This window comes from Carettochelys insculpta, chromosome 29 (assembly GCF_033958435.1).
Source record: "Carettochelys insculpta isolate YL-2023 chromosome 29, ASM3395843v1, whole genome shotgun sequence".
Taxonomy (NCBI): Eukaryota; Metazoa; Chordata; order Testudines; family Carettochelyidae; genus Carettochelys; species Carettochelys insculpta.
In genome coordinates this window covers 4,267,842-4,287,512 of record NC_134165.1, presented here as the reverse complement: position 1 = coordinate 4,287,512, position 19,671 = coordinate 4,267,842, and the positions used below count along the sequence as shown (strand labels likewise).

The following is a 19,671-nucleotide window of genomic DNA, read 5'->3' as shown; positions in this document are numbered from 1 at the left end:
ATTTCTCCTGATAGGCTGTAGTCCAGGGGAAGGCGGGAGGAGATTCTAATGGGCCTAGTAGCAGCAAAGGAGGAGCAGGCCACGTAAATGGGGTCTGTGTGGCCTTCACCCCACATCCCTTGGCTCATGCAGAGAGGGGGCTCTGGACTGGCAGTTAGGGCACTTGGCTGAGACTTAGGCAGCATTCCCTGTAAGTTGGGCTCTTGGGGAGCCGCTGAGGAGAGAATCAAATGCTTCATAGTGTTTCTACTCTAGTGCACATCCACACGTGCCTCTCGGCGCCCACAACAAAATTTATTCCACCCAAGGATGGAAAAAATTAGAAGGAACACTGGACTTAGCAGAGGTGGGATCTGTTCTATCTCCTGCTGGCTGACCTCAGGCCGGTGGGGGGATGGCCATTCAGCAGAGTGATTTCAGAATAATGGCCGCTATTTCGAAATAACTTCGTGAGCATCTGCACAATGCAACTGCTATTTTGAAATAATTTTGAAGGAGCACCCAGCTTATTGTGAATTTGGTAAACCTCAGTCGATGGGGAGTAGCAGCTACTCCGAAACAGCGATTTCGAAATAGGGGCTGTGTAGATAGGGAATAGGGACCGTTTCGAAATAAGCCATAGTGCATCCAATGACTTTAAACCAAAAATAGGATCTCTTGTGTCTGGACGCTCTATTAAAGAATAAATTTTGCTTATTCTGGGGCTTCCCTGTCGTGTGGATGTGTTATTCCGGAATAGAGTAATAACTCCAGAACAGGCTATTCTGGAGTAACTCCGTAGTGTAGACATACCCTGGTAACCCCTCTATACCTCAGTTTCCCCCACCATAAAATGGGGGTGCCAATACTTACCTCTGAAAGGGTTGGTTGAGCCTTTTCCACGTTGTTTTCCCCACCCTTTGCTCAGCCGTTTCAGCGAAGCATTTCAAATCCACTGGCTATGACTACACTGTCGCCATAACGCAAAATAACTTGTGCAACGTGCATTGTGCAAATATATTGCGAGTTAACTTGTTTCGAACTTGGTGTGGTCCAGCCGGCACCGAAGTTCAAAATAAGTGGCAGTTTCGAAGTTTCTGCTACTGCTCGTGCGAGGGGTACTGAAACCGGAATACTGGGCTCACAACAGCGCTATTTGAAGCCTGACGTTTAGCCACTGAGTTGCTATTTCAGGATAAAACAACAGGAAGTCCTGTGGCACCTTATAGACTAACGGATAGACTAACTCAGTCTTTGCCCATGAAAGCGTATGCTCCAAAATATCCGTTAGTCTATAAGGTGCCACAGGACTTCTTGTTGTTTTTGAAGTTACAGACTAACACAGCTTCCTCTCTGATGCTATTTCAGGATACATTTGTACCCTGAAATAACAAGTATAGTATGGCCGTAACCACTAAGTTTTAAACAGTCTTAATAAAACCCACTCCCCCTGGCTCTGTCAGGCTGAGGACAGTGAAGCCTGAGAGCCCCACTCTCTACACAGCTCTAGGCTACGTCTACACGTGCACCCAACTTTGAAATAGCTTATTTCGATGTTGCGACATCGAAATAGGCTATTTCGATGAATAACGTCTACACGTCCTCCAGGGCTGGCAACGTCGATGTTCAACTTCGACGTTGCTCAGCCCAACATCGAAATAGGCACAGCGAGGGAACGTCTACACGCCAAAGTAGCACACATCGAAATAAGGGAGCCAGGCACAGCTGCAGACAGGGTCATGGGGCGGACTCAACAGCAAGTCGCTCCCTTAAAGGGCCCCTCCCAGACACACTTTCATTAAACAGTGCAAGATACACAGAGCCAACAACTAGTTGCAGACCCTGTATATGCAGCACGGACCCCCAGCTGCAGCAGCAGCAGCCAGAAGCCCTGGGCTAAGGGCTGCTGCCCACGGTGACCACAGAGCCCCGCAAGGGCTGGAGAGAGAGTATCTCTCAACCCCCCAGCTGATGGCCGCCATGGAGGACCCCGCTATTTCGATGTTGCGGGACGCGGATCGTCTACACGTCCCTACTTCGATGTTGAACGTCGAAGTAGGGCGCTATTCCCATCCCCTCATGGGGTTAGCGACTTCGACGTCTCGCTGCCTAACGTCGATTTCAACTTCGAAATAGCGCCCAACACGTGTAGACGTGACGGGCGCTATTTCGAAGTTACTGCCGCTACTTCGAAGTAGCGTGCACGTGTAGACGCAGCTCTAGAGGCCAGTGGTGGGGGACAAAAAGGGATTGAATTCATCATTGATTCCCGCCCCCCCGCCCAAGTTTTAACACAGCAAGAAAATGTGGGTCAGGCCCATCCCCACCCGCTCCTGGGACTCTGCACTCCGTCAATGGCCGGTGTGGCCTCTGTACCCCTGTGGCGGGATTTGGTTCTATTCTGTGTAGGTTCTTATCCCATAAGACGCACACCAGAAGGGACCCTTTGGGTCGTCAAGTCCAGTCCCCTGCAGGCCCCCATTCTCTGTGCTCTGTGGGTCCGCCTGGACCGGACCCCCTCCTCCCGCAGCACAAAGCGGCCTCTGACTCCCTTCTCCTCCCCAGTCTATAAAGCTGAGCTGGTGACGGCCAAACAGAGCGGGATGTACAGTTACTACACCATGAGGATCGTGCAGGTCATTAAGGAAGGTAACGGCCCGTGCCGGGAGTGTCTGCCCACGGCTACCCCGGCTTGTCTGCTGTCCTGGGTACACCCTTCCCCTCACCACCCCCACACTCAGGTGCTCTTGATCCATGTTTTATTGTACAGCGGAGAAGGAGGGTGAGAGGGTGGAATAAATGGCACCAGCTGAGAACTCCACTTTCCAGCTCCAGTGAAATCAGTCTGTGCTGAGACCCCTCTATCCCGACCCACAGCCCCCTGCCAGCCCAGCCCTGGGCTCCCCACACCCAGCTCTGCCGGTGCCCCTCACTCCCGACCCGCAGACCCCTTCCAGCCCAGCCCTGGGCTCCCCCCAGCTCTGCCGGTGCCCCTCACTTCTGGCAGTTGGAGGTCTAGGGACACCCAGACCCTGGGGTTGCATCCCAACCACCTTGGCTAATGGCCATTGCAGGACCTGTCCTGCACTCCAGAGTCACTCCACTGTGCCAGATTCTGAGCCCCGCGAGCTAAAAGAGACACCCCTGACATCCAGAGTCATTTTTCTTAGGCACAGAGCAGGGCGTCCAGGGGCAGACCCGGCGATTTATCAGCCCAGTGGCTTGCAGAGCGACGCTGAACCTGCAGGAGAACAGGAGCTACTTGATCTGGGGCCTCGGCACCGACCTGTGGGACCTGAAGACTGAGTGAGTGTCGAGCCAGGCTGGGGAGCGGGGGAGGGTGAGTGAAGGCACTAGGCTGGGATTCAGGAGAAGTGGGTTTAATTCCCAGCTCTGCCACTGACTCTGTGTGACCTCGGGTGCGTCCCTTCACCTCTGTGCCTCAGTTCCTGAGCTGTTTGGGGCAGGGATAGTCTGTGCAGCCAGGTACTCCCATCATAACAATGGGGGAGGGGTTTCTGCTTCCTGCCCTGTGATCTCAGCACAGGCTGCACCCCCTTGACACACCGTGTCACCCCCGCCCCCGGTTGCTCCACCTGCAGGACTGTGTTAATGTTCCTTCCGGCTCTGTTTCCTAGGGTGGCTTACTTGCTCGGGAGCAGCTCCTGGGTTGAGCTGTGGCCAAGCCCTGTGGAGTGCCAACAGGACCATTTCCGTGCCCTCTGCAAAGGGCTGGAGGCATTTGCCCAGCACCTGCTGGCAAACGGCTGTCCTTCCTAGACTGAAAAGAAGAAGACACGGGTGTCTCCCTCATCCCCACCAGAACCTACTTACAAAGTAACCTGTAGTCTCAGTACATTTCACAGCAGCAATGGGAGCACTCGCCCTCCTGCATGCAGTCTCCTACCCCTGGATCTGCAGGAGAATCTCCTTCAGCTACTCACAGTATAGGGGTTATGACACACAGCTATGCAGTTCAAATTCCATGCAGCTGAGGGCAGCAGTGGACACACACAGCTCATGAGACTCTGTTGCCCATAGCCCTATGCCATCCTGATCTGCAATTTGTAGAGATATTGGTCCAAGCTCTCTGGGCCGGAGTCAAGCTGTTTTGACATGGTCTCACACCCTCCCAGCTAGGAATCACAAAGTGGCAGAGGACAGAGCACAGCTCTGTGCCTTCTGTGGGTCGCACCCACCTCTGAGACACCCCAGGGATCTGTCTCTTCCTCACCACTGGGGACACTTCAACAGTCCCAGAATTGAACTAATGACTCCTTTGTACACCAGCTGTCACCTCTCCCTGTCCCCCGAAACCCCAATCTGGATGCTTTGTGCCTCCTGGAGGAGCTCTCCCGAGGCATCTGGCTGTGTTTGTAGCTGTTTTAGCCCATGATGGTGAATAAAGTTTTGCTGCACCAGGGAAATGTCTATCAGCACCCATACTGGGGTGAGGGGATCTATTTCATGGGGTCATTTAGGCTGACTTCAAACCCCCAATAACACTAGGGAGACTTAACATCCCGCATGGGTGCTCTAGATTGTAAAATATTTGAGGCAGGGACTGGCCTTTCATTCTGCGTGTACAGCTCCTAGCATGGTCAGGTCTGCCACCAGAACTGTTGGGCCCCTGGGCAAGGTTGAGGGGGCCAGCTCCAGCCCCCCAGATGCAAAAGGGGTGCGGGGGGGTTAGCCACTCCCAGACAGCCCTTCCATGCTACCTGGCTCATGCCACCCAGGGCTCCGGCTGCTGCCATGAGCCCCAGGGCCTTTTAAATCGCTGGGGCAGCTGCCCCATCAGCGGCCTTGAGCAGAGCAGTGGCCCTGGGTGCTGTGAGCATATAAATAATTAAAAAGAGCCCAGAATAAAGAAACAAAAAAAGCAGTCAGGTAGCACTTTAAAGACTAACAAAATAATGTATTAGGTGAGCTTTCGTGGGACAGATCCACTTCTTCAGACCATAGCCATATCAGAACAGACTCAATATTTAAGGCACAGAGAACCAAAAATAGTAATCAAGGTTGACTGTATCCCAGAATGACTCTGCTTTGGAAGTACCTAAGCATGGCAGAGTAAAGGAGCTTCTGTTCTGGAACGGCATATGTGGGAACAGAACAGATGGGCTACACTGGGTTAGACAAAAGGTCTGTTCCCCAGCTGGGACAGGTGTGGGTCTGTCTGTCCCCTGCAAGCCCCAGACAGAGGGGGGAATGCAGCTAAGTGGGCACTCTCCCCTCGTTCCCTACGAAGGGGAACAGCCAGCGATGTCCCTGTGCAAATTATGGGGGAGGAGAGGTGTACTAGCCCCCTCCCAAATGTGCCTGAGAGGCTCAGGGCTGGGGCAGTCCCACACAGGGAGGCGAATGCCCCCGGACAGCCCCTTCCACATTCCAGCGCGTCTGTCTCTTTTCCGCATGGTTTGCTGAGGAGCAATCCCCTTCCAGGCCCCTCCCATTCTCCTGGCACCACCAACCCCTGACCTTGTGGCAGGTTAGGAAAAGAGGAAGCTGCGTGCCAACTTCAGTGTTCCTAGCTCTTCCCGATTAGGAAGGACAGACAGACAGACTTCCGCACATGTATAACATTTATAGCATCACGTTAGCTACCCGCCAGCCATCTGACCCAGCCGCTGACTGGGGCGACAGGTGACATACCACACCCAGCAGCTCTGCAGGGTCCCTTGGATTATTTCAAAGGACTGAACTTTTTCTGAAGCTCAAAAGGATTGTGTGAGCTGGTCACAGCCAGCCCAGGAGGGCGTCTGTAGGGTAGGACCATGCACTGTCACTCACGAGGCACAAAGCAACAGCAGCTCAGTCCTGCGGCCCGGCTCTTTAGAACCGCCTGCCAAGGCGGCCGAAAGCTTTTTTTTTAAAAAAAAAAAAATCTTTAGATAAATACTTCAAAGCTCAGTTACTTCAAAATAAAGTATCTGCATAAGCAGACATCCAGTGTGCAGCCGCTGCTCAGCTCTTACCAGACACTGTACAATAACACAGGCCCATGTCCCTGCTCCGACCCTACAATAACAGACCCGGGGACCTCCCTCCCACCCTATCACAAGACGCGGCGGGGGCGGGGCCAGCCCAGGGTCCGCCCCCTCCCGGGGAGGGGTGGGGGGAGCGAGGCGGCGTGCAGGGACTACAAGCCCCGGCGTGCTGCGGGCTCGCGGGGTGTGTCCCCCTGCCGGGCCGGGGCCGTGGCGAGGCGGAGCCGGGGGACGACCCAGCCCGCGGCGGTGCAGGTAGGCGGGGATGGGGCCGCGCGGCTCGGACCCAGCTGTGCCCTGGGACGAGCTGGAGGGGGCGGGGGCGCAGGAGAGGTCGGGGTGCCGTGCGGCTGCGAGCGCCGGGGACCAGGTGCGGGGGGGCGCATGGAGCGGGAAGCGGGGTGCAAAGCGCAGCGCAGGGCTGGGAGCTGCGCCCGCAGCAGGGACCGGGTGTGCGGGGGATGCCCTTTGGCAGCGCGGCGCAGGGTGGATCTCTGGGGTGCGGGTCTGAGAGCCACCTCCCAGGGCGGGGCAGCCGGGCGGAGAGACACCCCCACCCTGCTATCTATAGCCTGAGCCGGCAGGAGCTGACTCCTGAATAAGCCGAGATCAGCCAGCCTGGGGGATGCTGAGGCTGCTGCTTTCTCCCCGGGCCGGGGCGGGCGGCGGGGGGGCGCACAGCGCCGTCGCCAGGAATTCCCAGGCTGCCGAGTGTGGTACAGAGCTGCCCCTCTCCCCTGCCTCACCCCACCTGCACCAGACTCCCCTGGAGTCTCCCTCGGTCGCCCAGGCCGTGTCTCGCCCACGCCACGCGCACGCGTGGGCAGTTACAGTTCATACAGTCACAGAAGGCCAGAACTGGGAGGGACCTCGAGAGGCCATCGAGTCCGGACCCCTGTCCTGGACCCCTGTCCTCACGGCAGCACCAGGCACCGTCCGGAGCAGTGTTTGCCAAGTGGTGTTCCAGCAAGGGGTCTGCGAGAAAATTCCGTTACCGTAACATTTTATTATTAGAAAATAATATTTAAGCATTTATGAATTTTATTTAAAACCATTTTCATTTGCGGTTGCCGTGATAAGTGTCCCTGTGCAATGCCCAGCGTAGCCAGAGAGTAGAGATGACGCGGTGTGATCACCTGTTATATACCACCGCATACCCCCGCAGTCATTCTATTAAATCTGCTAAACGTGCTTTGTGTTTTTGAATATGTGCAGTTAAACTAAATGTTGATCTGATGACGTTGTTTAGCACGGCTGCCTCTACACTAGAGGGTTGTGTTGACAAAACTCACGGAGCGTCTACACACAAAATGCATTTTGTCTGGAGAAACTGTCGACAAAAAAGCCATGGAGACGCTCCGGGAGGCCCTTTTGTCAACAGAGCAGCTCTAAAGGTCGGTCTGCTTTTATGCATAGACACGATAAGTCAGCAGAAGTTTTGTGGGCACACCTCTTCCGGCAGTAACTTCTGCAGACGGATGCTTCTAGGGTAGATGCGTCTAGTGTTTATTGTTATATTTACTTATTTGTGGCCTAGTTTTTCCATATATAAGACTGCTGTTAGGAGTTCCCCAAAATCCTTCCATGTTTAAAAGGGTTCTGTGGTCAAATAAAATAGGGAAATGCTGATCTAGACCATCCCTGACTGATATTTATTTAACCTGTGCTGAAATATCTCCAGTGATGGAGATTCCACAACCTCCCTAGGCAATTTATTCCAGTGTTTGACCACCGTGGCAGTTAGGGGTTTTTCCTAATGTTCAGCCTAAACCTCCCTTGCTGCAGTTTGAGCCCATTGCTCCTTGCCCTGTCATCAGAGGCCAAGGGGAACAAGTTTTCTCCCTCCTCCTTGTAACCCTCTGTTAGGTACTTGTAAACCGCTGTCATGTCCCCTCTCAGCCTTCTCTTTTCTTAACTAAACAAGCCCAGTTCTTTCAGTCGTTCCTCAGAGCTCATGTTCTCTAGCCCTTTAATCATTCTTGTTGCTCTTCTCTGGACCTTTTCCACTTTCTCCACATCTTCCTTGAAATGCGGTGCCCAGAACTGGACACAATACTCCAATTGAGGCCTAACTGGCACGGAGTAGAGCGGAAGAATGACTTCCCTAGTCTTGCTCACCACACTCCTGTTAATACAGCCCAGAGATCACATTTGCTTGTTTTGCAACAGGGTCACACCGTTGGCTCATGTTTAGCTTGTGCTCCACTACGACTCCTGGATCCCTTTCTGCAGTGCTGCTTCCTAGACTGTCGCTTCCCATTCTGTATCTGATGAAGTGCGTCTTTGCTCACGAAAGCTCACGCTCAAAACTTTTCTGTTAGTCTATAAGGCGCCACAGGACCCTTCGTTGCTTCCCATTCTGTATTTGTGAAGATACCAACCCTCAGTGGTGCTCCCTGGGGTCTGGGGTGGCCTACTGGGGTCTGTGCCAACTCTGACCCTAAGGGAAACACTGCGGGCCCCTCTGCAGTTCATTATTGTTGCTATTCCAGTAATGCTTGGAGGACCTTGCACTGAACCTCAGCTGCAGTTGGCGTCTCACTGTGCTGGGCCTCTGTTGTGCCAGATCCTGCACAGGCATGTTGTGAGAGACAGCCCCAACCCTCCGTATACACCGAGGAAGGGATTGTCATTGTCCCCCATTATGCAGGTGAGGATACTGAGGCACAGGTCTGCCGTAACTTGCCTCAGGTCACACACGGAGCCTGCAGCAGAGCTGAACACTGAGCTTGATTCTCTTTCACCTGCCTGTTCCTTTAGATTGTGAGTTCTTTGGGGCAAGGGCCAATGTCCCCTCTGATTTTTTTCCATGTAGATGCATAATAAGTTTTGTTATGTGCACCAAGGCATGTGCGGATGTGCACCACCATAGAAATACACGCTGCTGGCTGTTGGTGCTCAGCTGTGTGGTGCCTGAATCTCCCCTGGCTGGCCGCCCGCCCAAGCGCTCAGCTTAGAGGGAACTCTGAGAGGAGTTGCCTCCCTCTGTGCGGCGCCCAGCGTGACGAGGGACCGATGCTCCCCTGGTACAAAACTCCAGCCTTGGAAGTATTGCCTTTGATCCCAGGAGCGGCTGGGCTTGTTTGGTGACTGGCTCGCCTGCTCGGGAACGGGCTGTGAACCCTTCCGAAATCACTTTCCCCTCCTCAGCTGATGGAAATGTGGCTTATGTCAGAGCACAACTGAACAAGAATATATTGAGCTATGAGGGACGACTGGAAAAAGTCCTGTGGCACCTTAGAGACTAACAGATATTTTGGAGCACAAGCTTTCATGGGCAAAGACCCACTTCATCTGATGCATGAGTGGGGGTTCCAGAGGAGGGCCTAAACTTATAGGCTCATGAAAAGGAGGAAGTCCCGGTCAAGAGAAGGGCCAGAGTTAACAAGGTCAGTTCAGTCAGAGAGGATGTGGCCCATCAGCAGCAGCTCATGTGGAGGTGTGAACATCTACAGAGAAGAAACTGCTTTTGTAATGAGCAAACCGCCCCAGTCTCTGTTCAGTCCTTGGCTGATGGTGTCAAATTTGTAATGAACTGCAGCTCTGCAGTTTCGCTTTGGAGTCTGTTTTTGAAGCATTTTTGTTGCAGGATGACGACTTTGCCCCCGAAAGCTTCTGCTCCAAAATATCCGTTAGTCCATAAGGTGCTACAAGACTTCTTGTTGTTCTCGAAGATACAGACTAACCCGGCTCCCTCTCTGATACGTTTAAATCTGTTGCTGAGTGTCCAGGGAGATTGAAGGGTTCTCCTACAGGTTTTTCTATGTTACTCTTCCTGATATCTGATTATGCTCATTTAGTTTAGAAAAGAGAAGACGGAGAGGGGACATGATAGTGGTTTACAAGTACCTAAAAGAGGGTGAAAATTTGTTGTTCTTGGCCTCTGAGGATAGGAGAAGAAGCAAGGGATTTAAACTGCAGCAAGGGAAGTTTAGGTGGGACATTAGGAAAAATTTCCTAATTGTCAGGTGGTGAAACACTGGAGTAAATTGTCTAGAGATTGTGGAATCTCCATCACTGGAGATATTTAAGAGCAGGTTAGACAGACATCTGTCAGGGATGGTCTAGGAGGTGTTTGCTCCTGCCATGAGGGCAGGGACTGGACTCAATGACCTCTTGAGGTCCCTTCCAGTTCTAGTGTTCTGTGATTCTCTACTGGCAGAAGAATCTCCCCTCTGCAGGCCTGGTCCCTTGTTAATTGTCCCCTGGTCTCTGCCAGCTCTCCCCCATCCCACTTGGCTGCCCGCCCAGTGCTGCTGGAATTCCCAGCTGGGTGAGCTTTTTGTCCCTGAAGAAATCGAAGTGCAGAGACATAACAGCCCAGCTCCTGTGCTTTGGCTGGTTCAACCCCCTCTCCCCACACCCCACGGCCTGAGAGCAGCTTGGCTGTCTGAACTGGGTCAGGGAGTGGCCCCTGGCTTGGCTCCAGCATGAGTAGCTGAGATCAGGGCAGCCGTTGCTCTGAGGATTGTTGGTCATTAATTATTAATTGCCAACTGCCTTGGCAGGGCCCCTGGATCCCTCCTGTTGTGTCTGGCCAGTCCAAGGGCTCTGCAGAGGAGACCTGAGTTATCAGGGGGTTGTGGTAGCCCCAAGATGCCCTCTTGTATCGGGTGAGAGTCAGTCCCCTGCTCCAAGTAGCACAGGGCTAAAAAGACCAAGGGGTGTGGGGGAACCAAGGCTCAGAGGGAGCAGCCAAATCAGTTTCTCGGGCGCTCCAGCCACACCACAAAGGCTCCGGAGCCCTGGGGTGCAGACAGAGCCTCCGGCGACAGGAGGGGGGGGTCCAGCAGCCTGAGAACACCCCAGGGGTTAAGGCAGTTAGCTATGGGGGTCAGGAGCTGGGCTTTTCACCCCCCTGCGCACATTGCTCCGTGGGCCTCAGTTTGACAGGCAGAGCCAGCAAATAGAGCAGTGTGTGCAGCCGCCTCTGGAGTAGGACAGGATATGGGAACAGTTTTACCCAGGGACTTCCCCACCACAGTGGTGCGGCCACCTCTGGGGAGGGGCACCACAGATGTTAACACAGAGATGGCTCAGCCACTGCTGAGATGCAGCCACCTCTGGGGTGGGGCACCGCAGACGATAATACAGAGCTGGCTCCCCCTGGGCTGGGGCTGGCGCCATTTCACCATGTGGAAATCCTCTCCTAGGAAGAGCTGAGACAACAGGCAGGCAGCTTTGGGCAGCACCCAGCCAGGACAGCGAAGGGGAAGGTGGAATTGGTAGAACCAGGTAGATCAGTGGTTTGACACCCAAGCCCCACCCACTAAACCCCACTCTCCCCCAGAGCTGCAGAGCAAACCCAGGAGTTCTGATGCCCAGTTCTCTTCACCCCACCCCCACACTCCCAACCACTAGACTCTGCTCCCCTCCTGGAGCTTGGGATAGAACCCCGCGGTCCTGAATTCCCCCCCGCAACCATTCTACCCACTAGGCCCCGCTCCCTCCATTTATCATGCAGCTCTTCCACCATGATTTTTCTTGCTTGGACAGACAGACGGAGGGATGTCCTGCCGGAACGTGCTTCTGACTGGCTGCTCCTCTGGGATCGGGCTGGCTCTGGCTGTGCGGCTGGCCAAAGATGAGCTGAAGAGATTCCGAGGTGAGGGCGTCGGGGTGGGGATTTGAGGCACTGGAGGAAAGGAGAAACATGGGGCAGGGAAATTATGGTTGTCTCGCTACTTGTGTAGCCTCTTCTCCCCAGGGGCTTCATGGTCTGTGTTCCGAACCACTTCTCCCAACACTGAGATGCAGCCACCTCTGAGGTGGGATGTGGCAGCTGTTAATACAGAGATTGTTCAGCCACTGCTGAAAGCAGCCCTTTCTGGGATAGGATGTGCGGTGGGAATAGTACATCTAGGGGTTGCTCATCCACCTCTGGGGTGGGACACAGCAGTTGTTAACACAGAAATGGCTCAGCCACTGCTGAAATGCAGCCACCTCTGGGGTGGGGCACGGCAGTTGTTCACGTAGAAATGGCTCAGCCGCTGCTGAAATGCAGCCACCGCTGGGGTGGGACCTGCAGAATGCTTTGTTCAATCAAAGCTGCAGAGAGAGGCTGGGGGGCAATAGGGTGAGAAGGGGCCTCTATCATTCTGGATTGTGTGCAAATGACCCTGTGATCTCTGCTGGGGCAGGACCATTGGCGTCAGCATAGCCTAAAAGGGGAAAACACCCCCTGCTTCTGCAACTCAGTGCCCCCTAGTGCATCAGAATCAACGCAGACCCCCTTCAGCCCCCCAGCCCCTGCAGCTCCTACCTTAGACCCCGGGGTTTCCCATCCAAGCTCCAACCAGCCCTGAACCTGTTTAGCTTAGTGCCCCTGATCTCTCTGCCTAGTCATCGCCACCATGAGGAACCTGGACAAGCGCCAGGCTCTGGAGAAGCAGGCGGGGCCGGCGCTGGACACGACCCTGGAAATCCACCAGATGGACGTGACCAGCGAGGAATCCATCCGGCGCTGCGTGGAGGGCATTCCCCAGCGGCGAGTGGATGTGCTGGGTAGGAGAGCCGGGGCCGCCTCCCTTGGAAAGCTTCTGGCGAGAGGCTGCGCTCTTCCCTGCAAACGGTGTCACTGGTTTACCCCCTCACCCCTGCGGACACACTGTGGGAGGTGGGGGCTAGAGCAGCTGGAGGTCCCTCCAGAGAAGGGCATCTGAAGAGTGTCTGGTCTTGAGTACCTTAGGCTCCGCCCACTCAGGCCAACCCATTAGGCTCCGCCCACTCAGGCCGACCCACTTAGGCTCCACCCATATTTCTAGCATGTAACTTACATAGGTGGGCTCTGTGTTTGCACCCTGAGCTTCAACTTCCCCCAGCCCCAAACCTAGGGTGTCCCATGCCAGGTCCCTGTGCACACATGTTGGTAATGGGGTGTGAGGCTCAGACAGGAGGCTGGTGTAAAGGGAAGAGCACTAAGTGGCTTGGTCCTGCCCCTTTGCCCCTGGTAAAGGAGCCGGCTGCAGGGCCAAGGGCCAGTAGTGGTTCTTCCCCTCTGCCGTTGCTGTATGGGGCAGACAGGAGTGGACACAGGATCTCGCACACAGCTGTCCTGCTGGCCTTGCCGGGTGGCAGCCCACTGGAGGGTTTGGCAGAAGAGGAGTGGGACGCACCGTAAAGCGGTGATCTCGCTAAGGGGGAGCCCCATAGGCAGGGTTCCCTCGATTTGTTTCCATCCAGGGGTGGAATAAATTTTGCTAGGTGCACCAAGGCATGTGGGGATGTGCACCACGAGTAGATACACACACCGCTGGCTCTGGATGCTCTATTAATCAGCTAAGCAGCCCCTAAATCATTCCTGGGTGGCTGCCCATGTGCTCGGCTTACCAGGAACACTGCCTGTGGGATCAGACCCATGGACCCTTTTTGCCTGGTGTGCCCCCAACCCCATGCCCTGCTACCTTGGACTGGGCTGGGGGCCAATCTAAGCTATCAGGCCATGAGGCCTGTAGGGTTGTTCCCCTACAAAGGAACACATCAGGAGCCTCACGGTGTGGGCCGGCCAGGAGTGGGACAGCCAGAGCCATGCTGGGTCTGGGAATATTGTGCCTCTGCCTTTGGGAAATAGCACTGCCCCCTGCTGGAGGGAGAGGGGAATCACAGTCTATGTTCCCACTAATATTTTCCATGTGAGGAATAAATTTTATATGCACCGAGGCATGGGTGGATGTGCACCACCTATAGACTTGCGCTGTGGGCGTTCTGCTAATCAGCTGGTGGCACCTGACTCTTTCCTGGGTGGCCGCCCTGGCACTCAGCTTACAGGGAATGCTGGTCACCACCCCCTGCCTTCCCATTGCTGTGGGGCTCCTCCCTTGCAGTCTGCGCTCCTCCCACCAGTAAAGGCGGGGCCAGGGGAGCTACAGCAGTGTTACCCCAGTGTGGGGACAGTTTCCTTGGTCTCACGCACCCCCGTCCCTTGCAGTGAACAACGCGGGGCTGGGTATGATCGGGCCGGTGGAGAGCCAGAGCATCGCCGCCATGAAGAGCCTCTTCGACACCAACTTCTTTGGGCTGGTGCGGCTGGTGCGTGAGGTCTTCCCCGACATGAAGCGCCGGCGCCGGGGCCATATCGTGGTGATGAGCAGCGTCCTGGGGCTGCAAGGTGCGACCCGGGGACAACGGGGAACCATGGCCCCTGGGGACTGGCTGGGCTTTGCTGAGTTGGAGAGGAGGAGGGGGCCAGGGACAGATTCCTGTTGGGGGTGGTAGAAACCTCACAGGGCGCCTGCATGCCCCACATGGGACACTGACCTCTTCCCTGCTGCGACCCCCTCACTGAGCTCTGGGCTCCCCGACCTCCAAGAGAGACTGACTCAAGTGTGCTGCTAATAGGTGTATTACGGTAGCCCCTAGACTCTCCAGCCTTGGCCCAGGACCCCTCTGTGCTAGGGGCTGTACACACACAGAGCCAGAAGCTGGTCTGTGCCCCAAAGACCTTACCACGGAGAGATCCGACACAGAGGGGAGCCCCAGGAGCCAGTGGGACAATCCCAGTCTGCCGTCTCCACTCCCCAGTGGCTGAACCTTGTCTCATTGTGGCCTGGCCCTCCTGGCACAGCCAAATGTTTCCCCTGGCCAGCCCTGCCCCCTCCCCTGCCCACTGCTTGTCCGTGGGGGGTGGAGGCTGAATCCCTCCCCTGTCCACTCTCCAGGCCTCCTCTTCAATGACGTCTACTCGGCCTCCAAGTTTGCTGTGGAAGGGTTCTGTGAGAGCTTGGCCCTCCAGGCGCTGAAGTTCGGTGTAAAGTAAGCCGGGGAGGGGGGGCGGGCTGTGCAGGGGAGATGAGCCCTAGTACTGCGAGGGGGACGACAATGGATGGTACCAGATGCCCCCTGCCGGAAGCTCTGAGGGGCTGCAGGGAGCGGATGGAGTCACCCTGTAGCTCCATTGATCTACGAGAAAGACCGACCAGCCCCCGCCACCGCTAACATTCCTGGTGCGCAGATAAGGGGAACGGACCCCCAGAGAATGTGGGAGGCAGGGTCCAGAAGGACACTCCCGCCCCCACAGCATCCAAGCACTGGGCTTAGCATGTGGTGTGTCCACAGAAGGGGAGGTATTGACCATGGAGCTGGTGGTGGGAGCTCAGGCCAGGTGCATGGCTGTAAGGTAGATCATGAATTATATGGCCCAGCCTTCTGAGTATTGTGTCCAGTTCTGGGCTCCACATTTCAAGAAAGATGTGGAGAAATTGGAGAAGGTCCCGAGAAGAGCACCACAAATGATCAAAGGTCTAGAGAACATGAGCTATGAGGGACGACTGAAAGAACTGGGCTTGTTTAGTTCAGAAAAGAGAAGACTGAGATGGGACATGATAGTGGTTTTCAAGTACCTCAAAGAGGGTTACAAGGAGGGAGAAAAATTGTTCCCCTCGGCCTGTGATGATAGAACAAGACACAATGGGCTCGAACTGCAGCAAGGGAGGTTTAGGTTGGACATTAGGAAAACTTCCTACCTGTCAGGGTGGTCAAACACTGGAATAAATTGCCTAGGGAGGTTGTGGAATCTCCATCACTGGAGATATTTAAGAGCAGGTTAAGTAGACACCTATCAAAGATGGTGCCTGGTCCTGCCCGGAGGGCAGGGGACTGGACTCGACAACTTCTCGAGGTCCCTTCCAGTTCTAGTGTTCTGTGGTTCAGTGGTGTGATATGGAAGGGACAGCGGGTGAGGTGCTGGATCGTAGGGCCCAGTGACCTAAACAGTGGAGGGTCCTGGCAGTTCCTCTCTGGGTGTGCCCTCACAAAGCCAGGCCCTGGCTGGGTTTACGAGCTGTGACATGTTACTCATGCTCTCCTGCTCCTCCCCAGCATCAGCCTCATTGAACCCGGACCAGTGGTGACTGAGTTTGAAAGGAAACTCTATGAAGAAGCTGCCCACATGGACCTGTCTGCGGTTGACAAGGAGACGCTGGACATATTCCAAGGCTTCTACATGGCTTATTCCAAGGAAGTCTTCACAGCCCTGGGGCAGTCACCGGAGGAGGTGGCTGAGGTAGGAAGCCCCTTCCCCAAGCTGACCCGCCACCCCCTTCCTAGCCCCATAGCGCTTGGCTCTCTAGTCACACCAGACTTGGTGGTCCTTCCAAGCAAGGCTTGTGGACACTGATGCTGGGGAGGTGGGTAGATCCTTGGGGGTGTGGGCCAGAGGTTCTGGGCACCTCCGAATCCAGCTGCCAGTACTGGGACCAGCTGGGGTCTTTGGGCTCAGTCTTGAAACACTACTCGACCTGTCTCCCAGTCATCTGCTGCGTGGGGCAGGGTGGAGGTGGGTCTGTGAGGCCGGGCAACCAGCAGGGAAGCAAATGTGCTACTGTGCAGTGCTCTGAGATCCACACAGGGGAAAGGGCTTTGATTGAGCTGGGCACAGCGATCCCCAGTTCAGAGAGGGGAAACTGAGGAACAAACAAGAAAAAGGACTTGCAGAGCTGGGATTGAACCCAAGCGTCCTAGCTCTCAGGCTCCCTCACCTCCCAGAGCTGGGAATAGGACCCAGGAGTCCTGGTTCTCATCCTGTGCTCTCCAGCACCCTGCTGCGCCCGCTGCTGGCTAGGAGCAACGGTTCAGAGCAGAGCTCGCTGGGCCAGATCCTACCTGGGGCCCGTCAGCTCAGCCCCACTGAAGAGTTGGGCTGCCTGAAAGCGTTCTAGTTTTGGGCAGCTCCTATCCGTGCGTACAGCACCTGGCACAGCTGGACCGCCTAGGCAGTACTGTAATACACCTAATACGCCACCTACCACTCTGAGGTCCTGGCCAGAGGCTGGGCTGCCTAGGCCATACTGTAATACTCTTAATCAAATAACCTACAGCAGGAGTGGAGCCTAAGCCATGGCTGGGGCTTATAGATGCTACCAATAATCAGCTATGCTGATTTACACCACTTGGGGATCAGGCCATTGAGTCCAATGGAGCAAGGATTATTTATGTTGTGCCTTGGAGTCCTACTCATGGACCAGGGCCCTGTGGTACTAAGTGCTGTATGTTTATTTGGTGTATTACTACTTCTGAGGTGCCCCGGCCCTAGCCCAGAACAAGCATGTCAAAAACGTGGCTGTGGGCTGTGTGCGGCCCCGGGGCTGGGAGCCGGCCAGGGCACAGAGTACCTTAAATTTATATTTAAATTGCAAACGATTAGATATGAGAAAAGAACAGTTCTACACATCCCATTTTATGGACTATGTGAATTTTGGTTTATAAAGTCTTAATGTCTCAATTAAAATGGCTGTATTCTATTCAACCAAGGCCTGAAAAAATATTATGAAATATACCTAAAAGAATCTATACTAATAAATAATGACGACTTTCCCGTAGAGGTACATTTTCTCTGGTAGCCCTGAAAGCTTATCAGTTTTCATTTGTGCGACCCTCAGGCCTTGAGTTTGACATGCCTGGCCCAGAACCTCATTGTATTAGGCACTGTGCGTTATTTATTCGGTGTATTACGGTAGCATCTAAGCGCCCCAGCCATGGTGCTGGGAGCTGTACAAACACCAGCTGGGCATCTGGCCTACGACCCAGCAACAGCTCCACTGGGGTCAGTACCAGCTGGGGGTTAAGCCCTGGTGCAGTGTCGGTCGAGCAGCTAACAGGCCGGCCCATCCTCTCTCTCCCCAGCACACAGCCAAGGTGATCCTGGCAGAGAAGCCGCCTTTTCGCTACCAGACCAACGGCCTCTACACGCCTATGACCACCCTGAAACACGCCGACCCCACTGGGAACCTGCCCCTGAGCGCCTTCCATCAGATGATCTTCCAGCACGACCGGCTCTTCAAAGCCAGCCTCAGCCTCCTCAAAATGCTGCAGTGGAGGAAGAGGAGGGACATGGCCTATACCAAGTCTCCTTGAGCGGGAGACACCGAGCCCCATCCTCCCTGGACAGCCCTGGCAGCTCCTGTGTCTTCCCCTCTCCGTAGCGTGACCTTAGTTCCCAGCACCGACAGCCGCTGTAAAAGCACCAGAGCTTTGGACCAAGCCGGGGAGGTGCTGCAGGGGGGCGCAGTGTGTGTAGGATCTAAGGGGGGGGGGAGCAGCACCCCCCTTTCCCCTCTTTTCAGCCCATTCTTAGTTCATTTGGGGCTTTAAAAAAAGATTTCCAGCAGGAGGGGAAAAGGGCCCTCCCCACCCCTGCCCTCAGGGAGGACAGGATGCGGCTTGGGTTGAGTTGTCTTTCAGGGCCACAGGTGGGTGCCAGCTGAGGCTGGGGCGGGCAGTGCCTGGGGCAAGGGAGCCCATGAGCAGCAGGCAGGGAGGGCTCCATTCACCCCAGCAGGGTGGCCTGGCATAAGCCTGGAGGAGCACGGGTGGGAGGCTGGGGCAGCTGTTGACCAGCAGGCTGGGACGGCAGGAGCGCAGCCAGGCTTGGGGCCACTCTGGGTTGTGGGGCCTGAGCTGGCAGGGCTGGAGGTTCAGCTGGCACGTCTGGGCTGTGCCCCAGGGAGGTGCAGCAGCCTCCCAGCCAGGCAAGAGCATTTTTGTATTGAATTCCAGGCTGCAGCCAGTTCCTGATCTCTTCCACACACCCACCCGCGGCACACAGGCCTGGGTTGTCGGGAGTGGTGATTTCCCCCCACCACAGCAGTTGGCGCAAACTAGGACAGCCCCAAAGCTCATCCCCCAGGGTGCAGGAGTCCCTCTTGCAATAAACAGAGGTGCTGGAGCAGGCTGGCTGGGCTCAGTTTTTAAGTCCTGGGAATGTCCAGCCACAGCAGTTGGGCAGGGTTGTGGGACAGCAAACAGCACGTCCCACAGGGAGGAGGGGAGCCAGGACAGCCCCCACGGCAGCAGCTGGGCCCGTCCCAGCAGTGAGCATGGCTGCCTAGGCCCACTTAGGCAGTAAGGGACGGCCATCAGCCCCTTTTTATAGATGGGAAACTGAGGCAGGGAGTGGCTAAGTGAGTTGCCTGTGGCCATGCAGGAAGGCTGGGGCAGAGGCAGGCTCAGGGCTGCTCTGCCCTGACCCCTGTGCTAGCAGGAGGCTGGAGAAGCTCTGTTGTGCTCAAGGCCAGAAAGCACAACAGCTGCCCTGCACAGGCCCCCGCCAGCCCCTGGCTCCTCTGCTGGAGCAGCAGCCATGAGGGCAGGAATCCCAGATTAGTGGCTGCCACTGACCCTGCAGGCTGGGGCCCATGGGTCTGTTTTTCCCCATCCCTGTGCAGAATAAATTTTATGTGCATGTGTGGCTGTGCAGCAGCCAGAGAAACACTGCCAGCTGTGGGCACACTGCTAGTCACTCAGCTGGGCAGCCATTCCAGCCCTCAGCTTACAGGCAACACGGCTGGGGCCAGCTTGCTGGCTCCCAGCAGAGGGACGAGGAGAGAACTAAGACTCTGAAATAACCTGAGGGAGGAGCCTCAGAGCTGTAACTTGCAGCACAAGGCCCCAAGCACCATGCGGGCTGGGCTGGGCACTGGCCATTACAGACCACGCTGACTGTGCGGAAGGATCTGCCCCCACCCTTGACCTGCAGCAGCTGCTGTGACGCCATTGCAGCATATGCTGGGCCCCTGCAATCGGACCAGCAGCCCGTCTCCTGCTCCTACAGCCCCGCTGAACAGTCTTCTCCCCCCCGTCTCCCCACTGGCCCCCAGGCAGGATCCAGCTCCAAACTAGGGGCAGGGGTGAGATCATTAGTGCTCTCCTAGGGCGGGCGACAGGAATGCTGAGCCATGGCTGTGCAATAGGAGCAAGGGCTGAGCCT

At 55.5% G+C, this 19,671-nt stretch overlaps 2 protein-coding genes across 6 annotated transcripts in view; both read left to right on the top strand.

Moving 5' to 3' along the window:
* Positions 1 to 4,382, top strand: part of LOC142003465 (venom factor-like) — a 68,072-nt gene extending 63,690 nt beyond the window's left edge. Inside the window, exons 39-41 of the mRNA XM_074980423.1 lie at positions 2,545 to 2,628; positions 3,150 to 3,285; positions 3,618 to 4,382. Coding sequence (XP_074836524.1) covers positions 2,545 to 2,628; positions 3,150 to 3,285; positions 3,618 to 3,759 — 362 coding nt within the window. The 3' untranslated portion in view covers positions 3,760 to 4,382. The remainder of the gene's footprint in view (positions 1 to 2,544; positions 2,629 to 3,149; positions 3,286 to 3,617) is intronic.
* Positions 4,383 to 6,127: 1,745 nt separating this feature from the next.
* LOC142003037 (retinol dehydrogenase 8-like) lies at positions 6,128 to 18,631 on the top strand. 5 transcript variants are annotated; one of them, XM_074979657.1, is made up of 8 exons: positions 6,183 to 6,224; positions 7,219 to 7,363; positions 11,466 to 11,574; positions 12,312 to 12,473; positions 13,897 to 14,076; positions 14,627 to 14,720; positions 15,786 to 15,969; positions 17,589 to 18,631. In XM_074979657.1, exons 2-8 carry the CDS (start codon positions 7,280 to 7,282, stop codon positions 17,817 to 17,819), a joined length of 1,044 nt encoding a protein of 347 aa, XP_074835758.1. In that variant the 5' UTR covers positions 6,183 to 6,224; positions 7,219 to 7,279; the 3' UTR covers positions 17,820 to 18,631. The 5 variants fall into 5 exon arrangements, with proteins under 5 accessions (XP_074835759.1, XP_074835758.1, XP_074835763.1 ...); XM_074979658.1 differs by lacking the exon at positions 7,219 to 7,363 and having other exon boundaries at positions 6,128 to 6,224; XM_074979662.1 differs by lacking the exon at positions 7,219 to 7,363 and having other exon boundaries at positions 6,208 to 6,224; positions 11,470 to 11,574.
* The last annotated feature ends 1,040 nt before the right edge of the window (positions 18,632 to 19,671 follow it).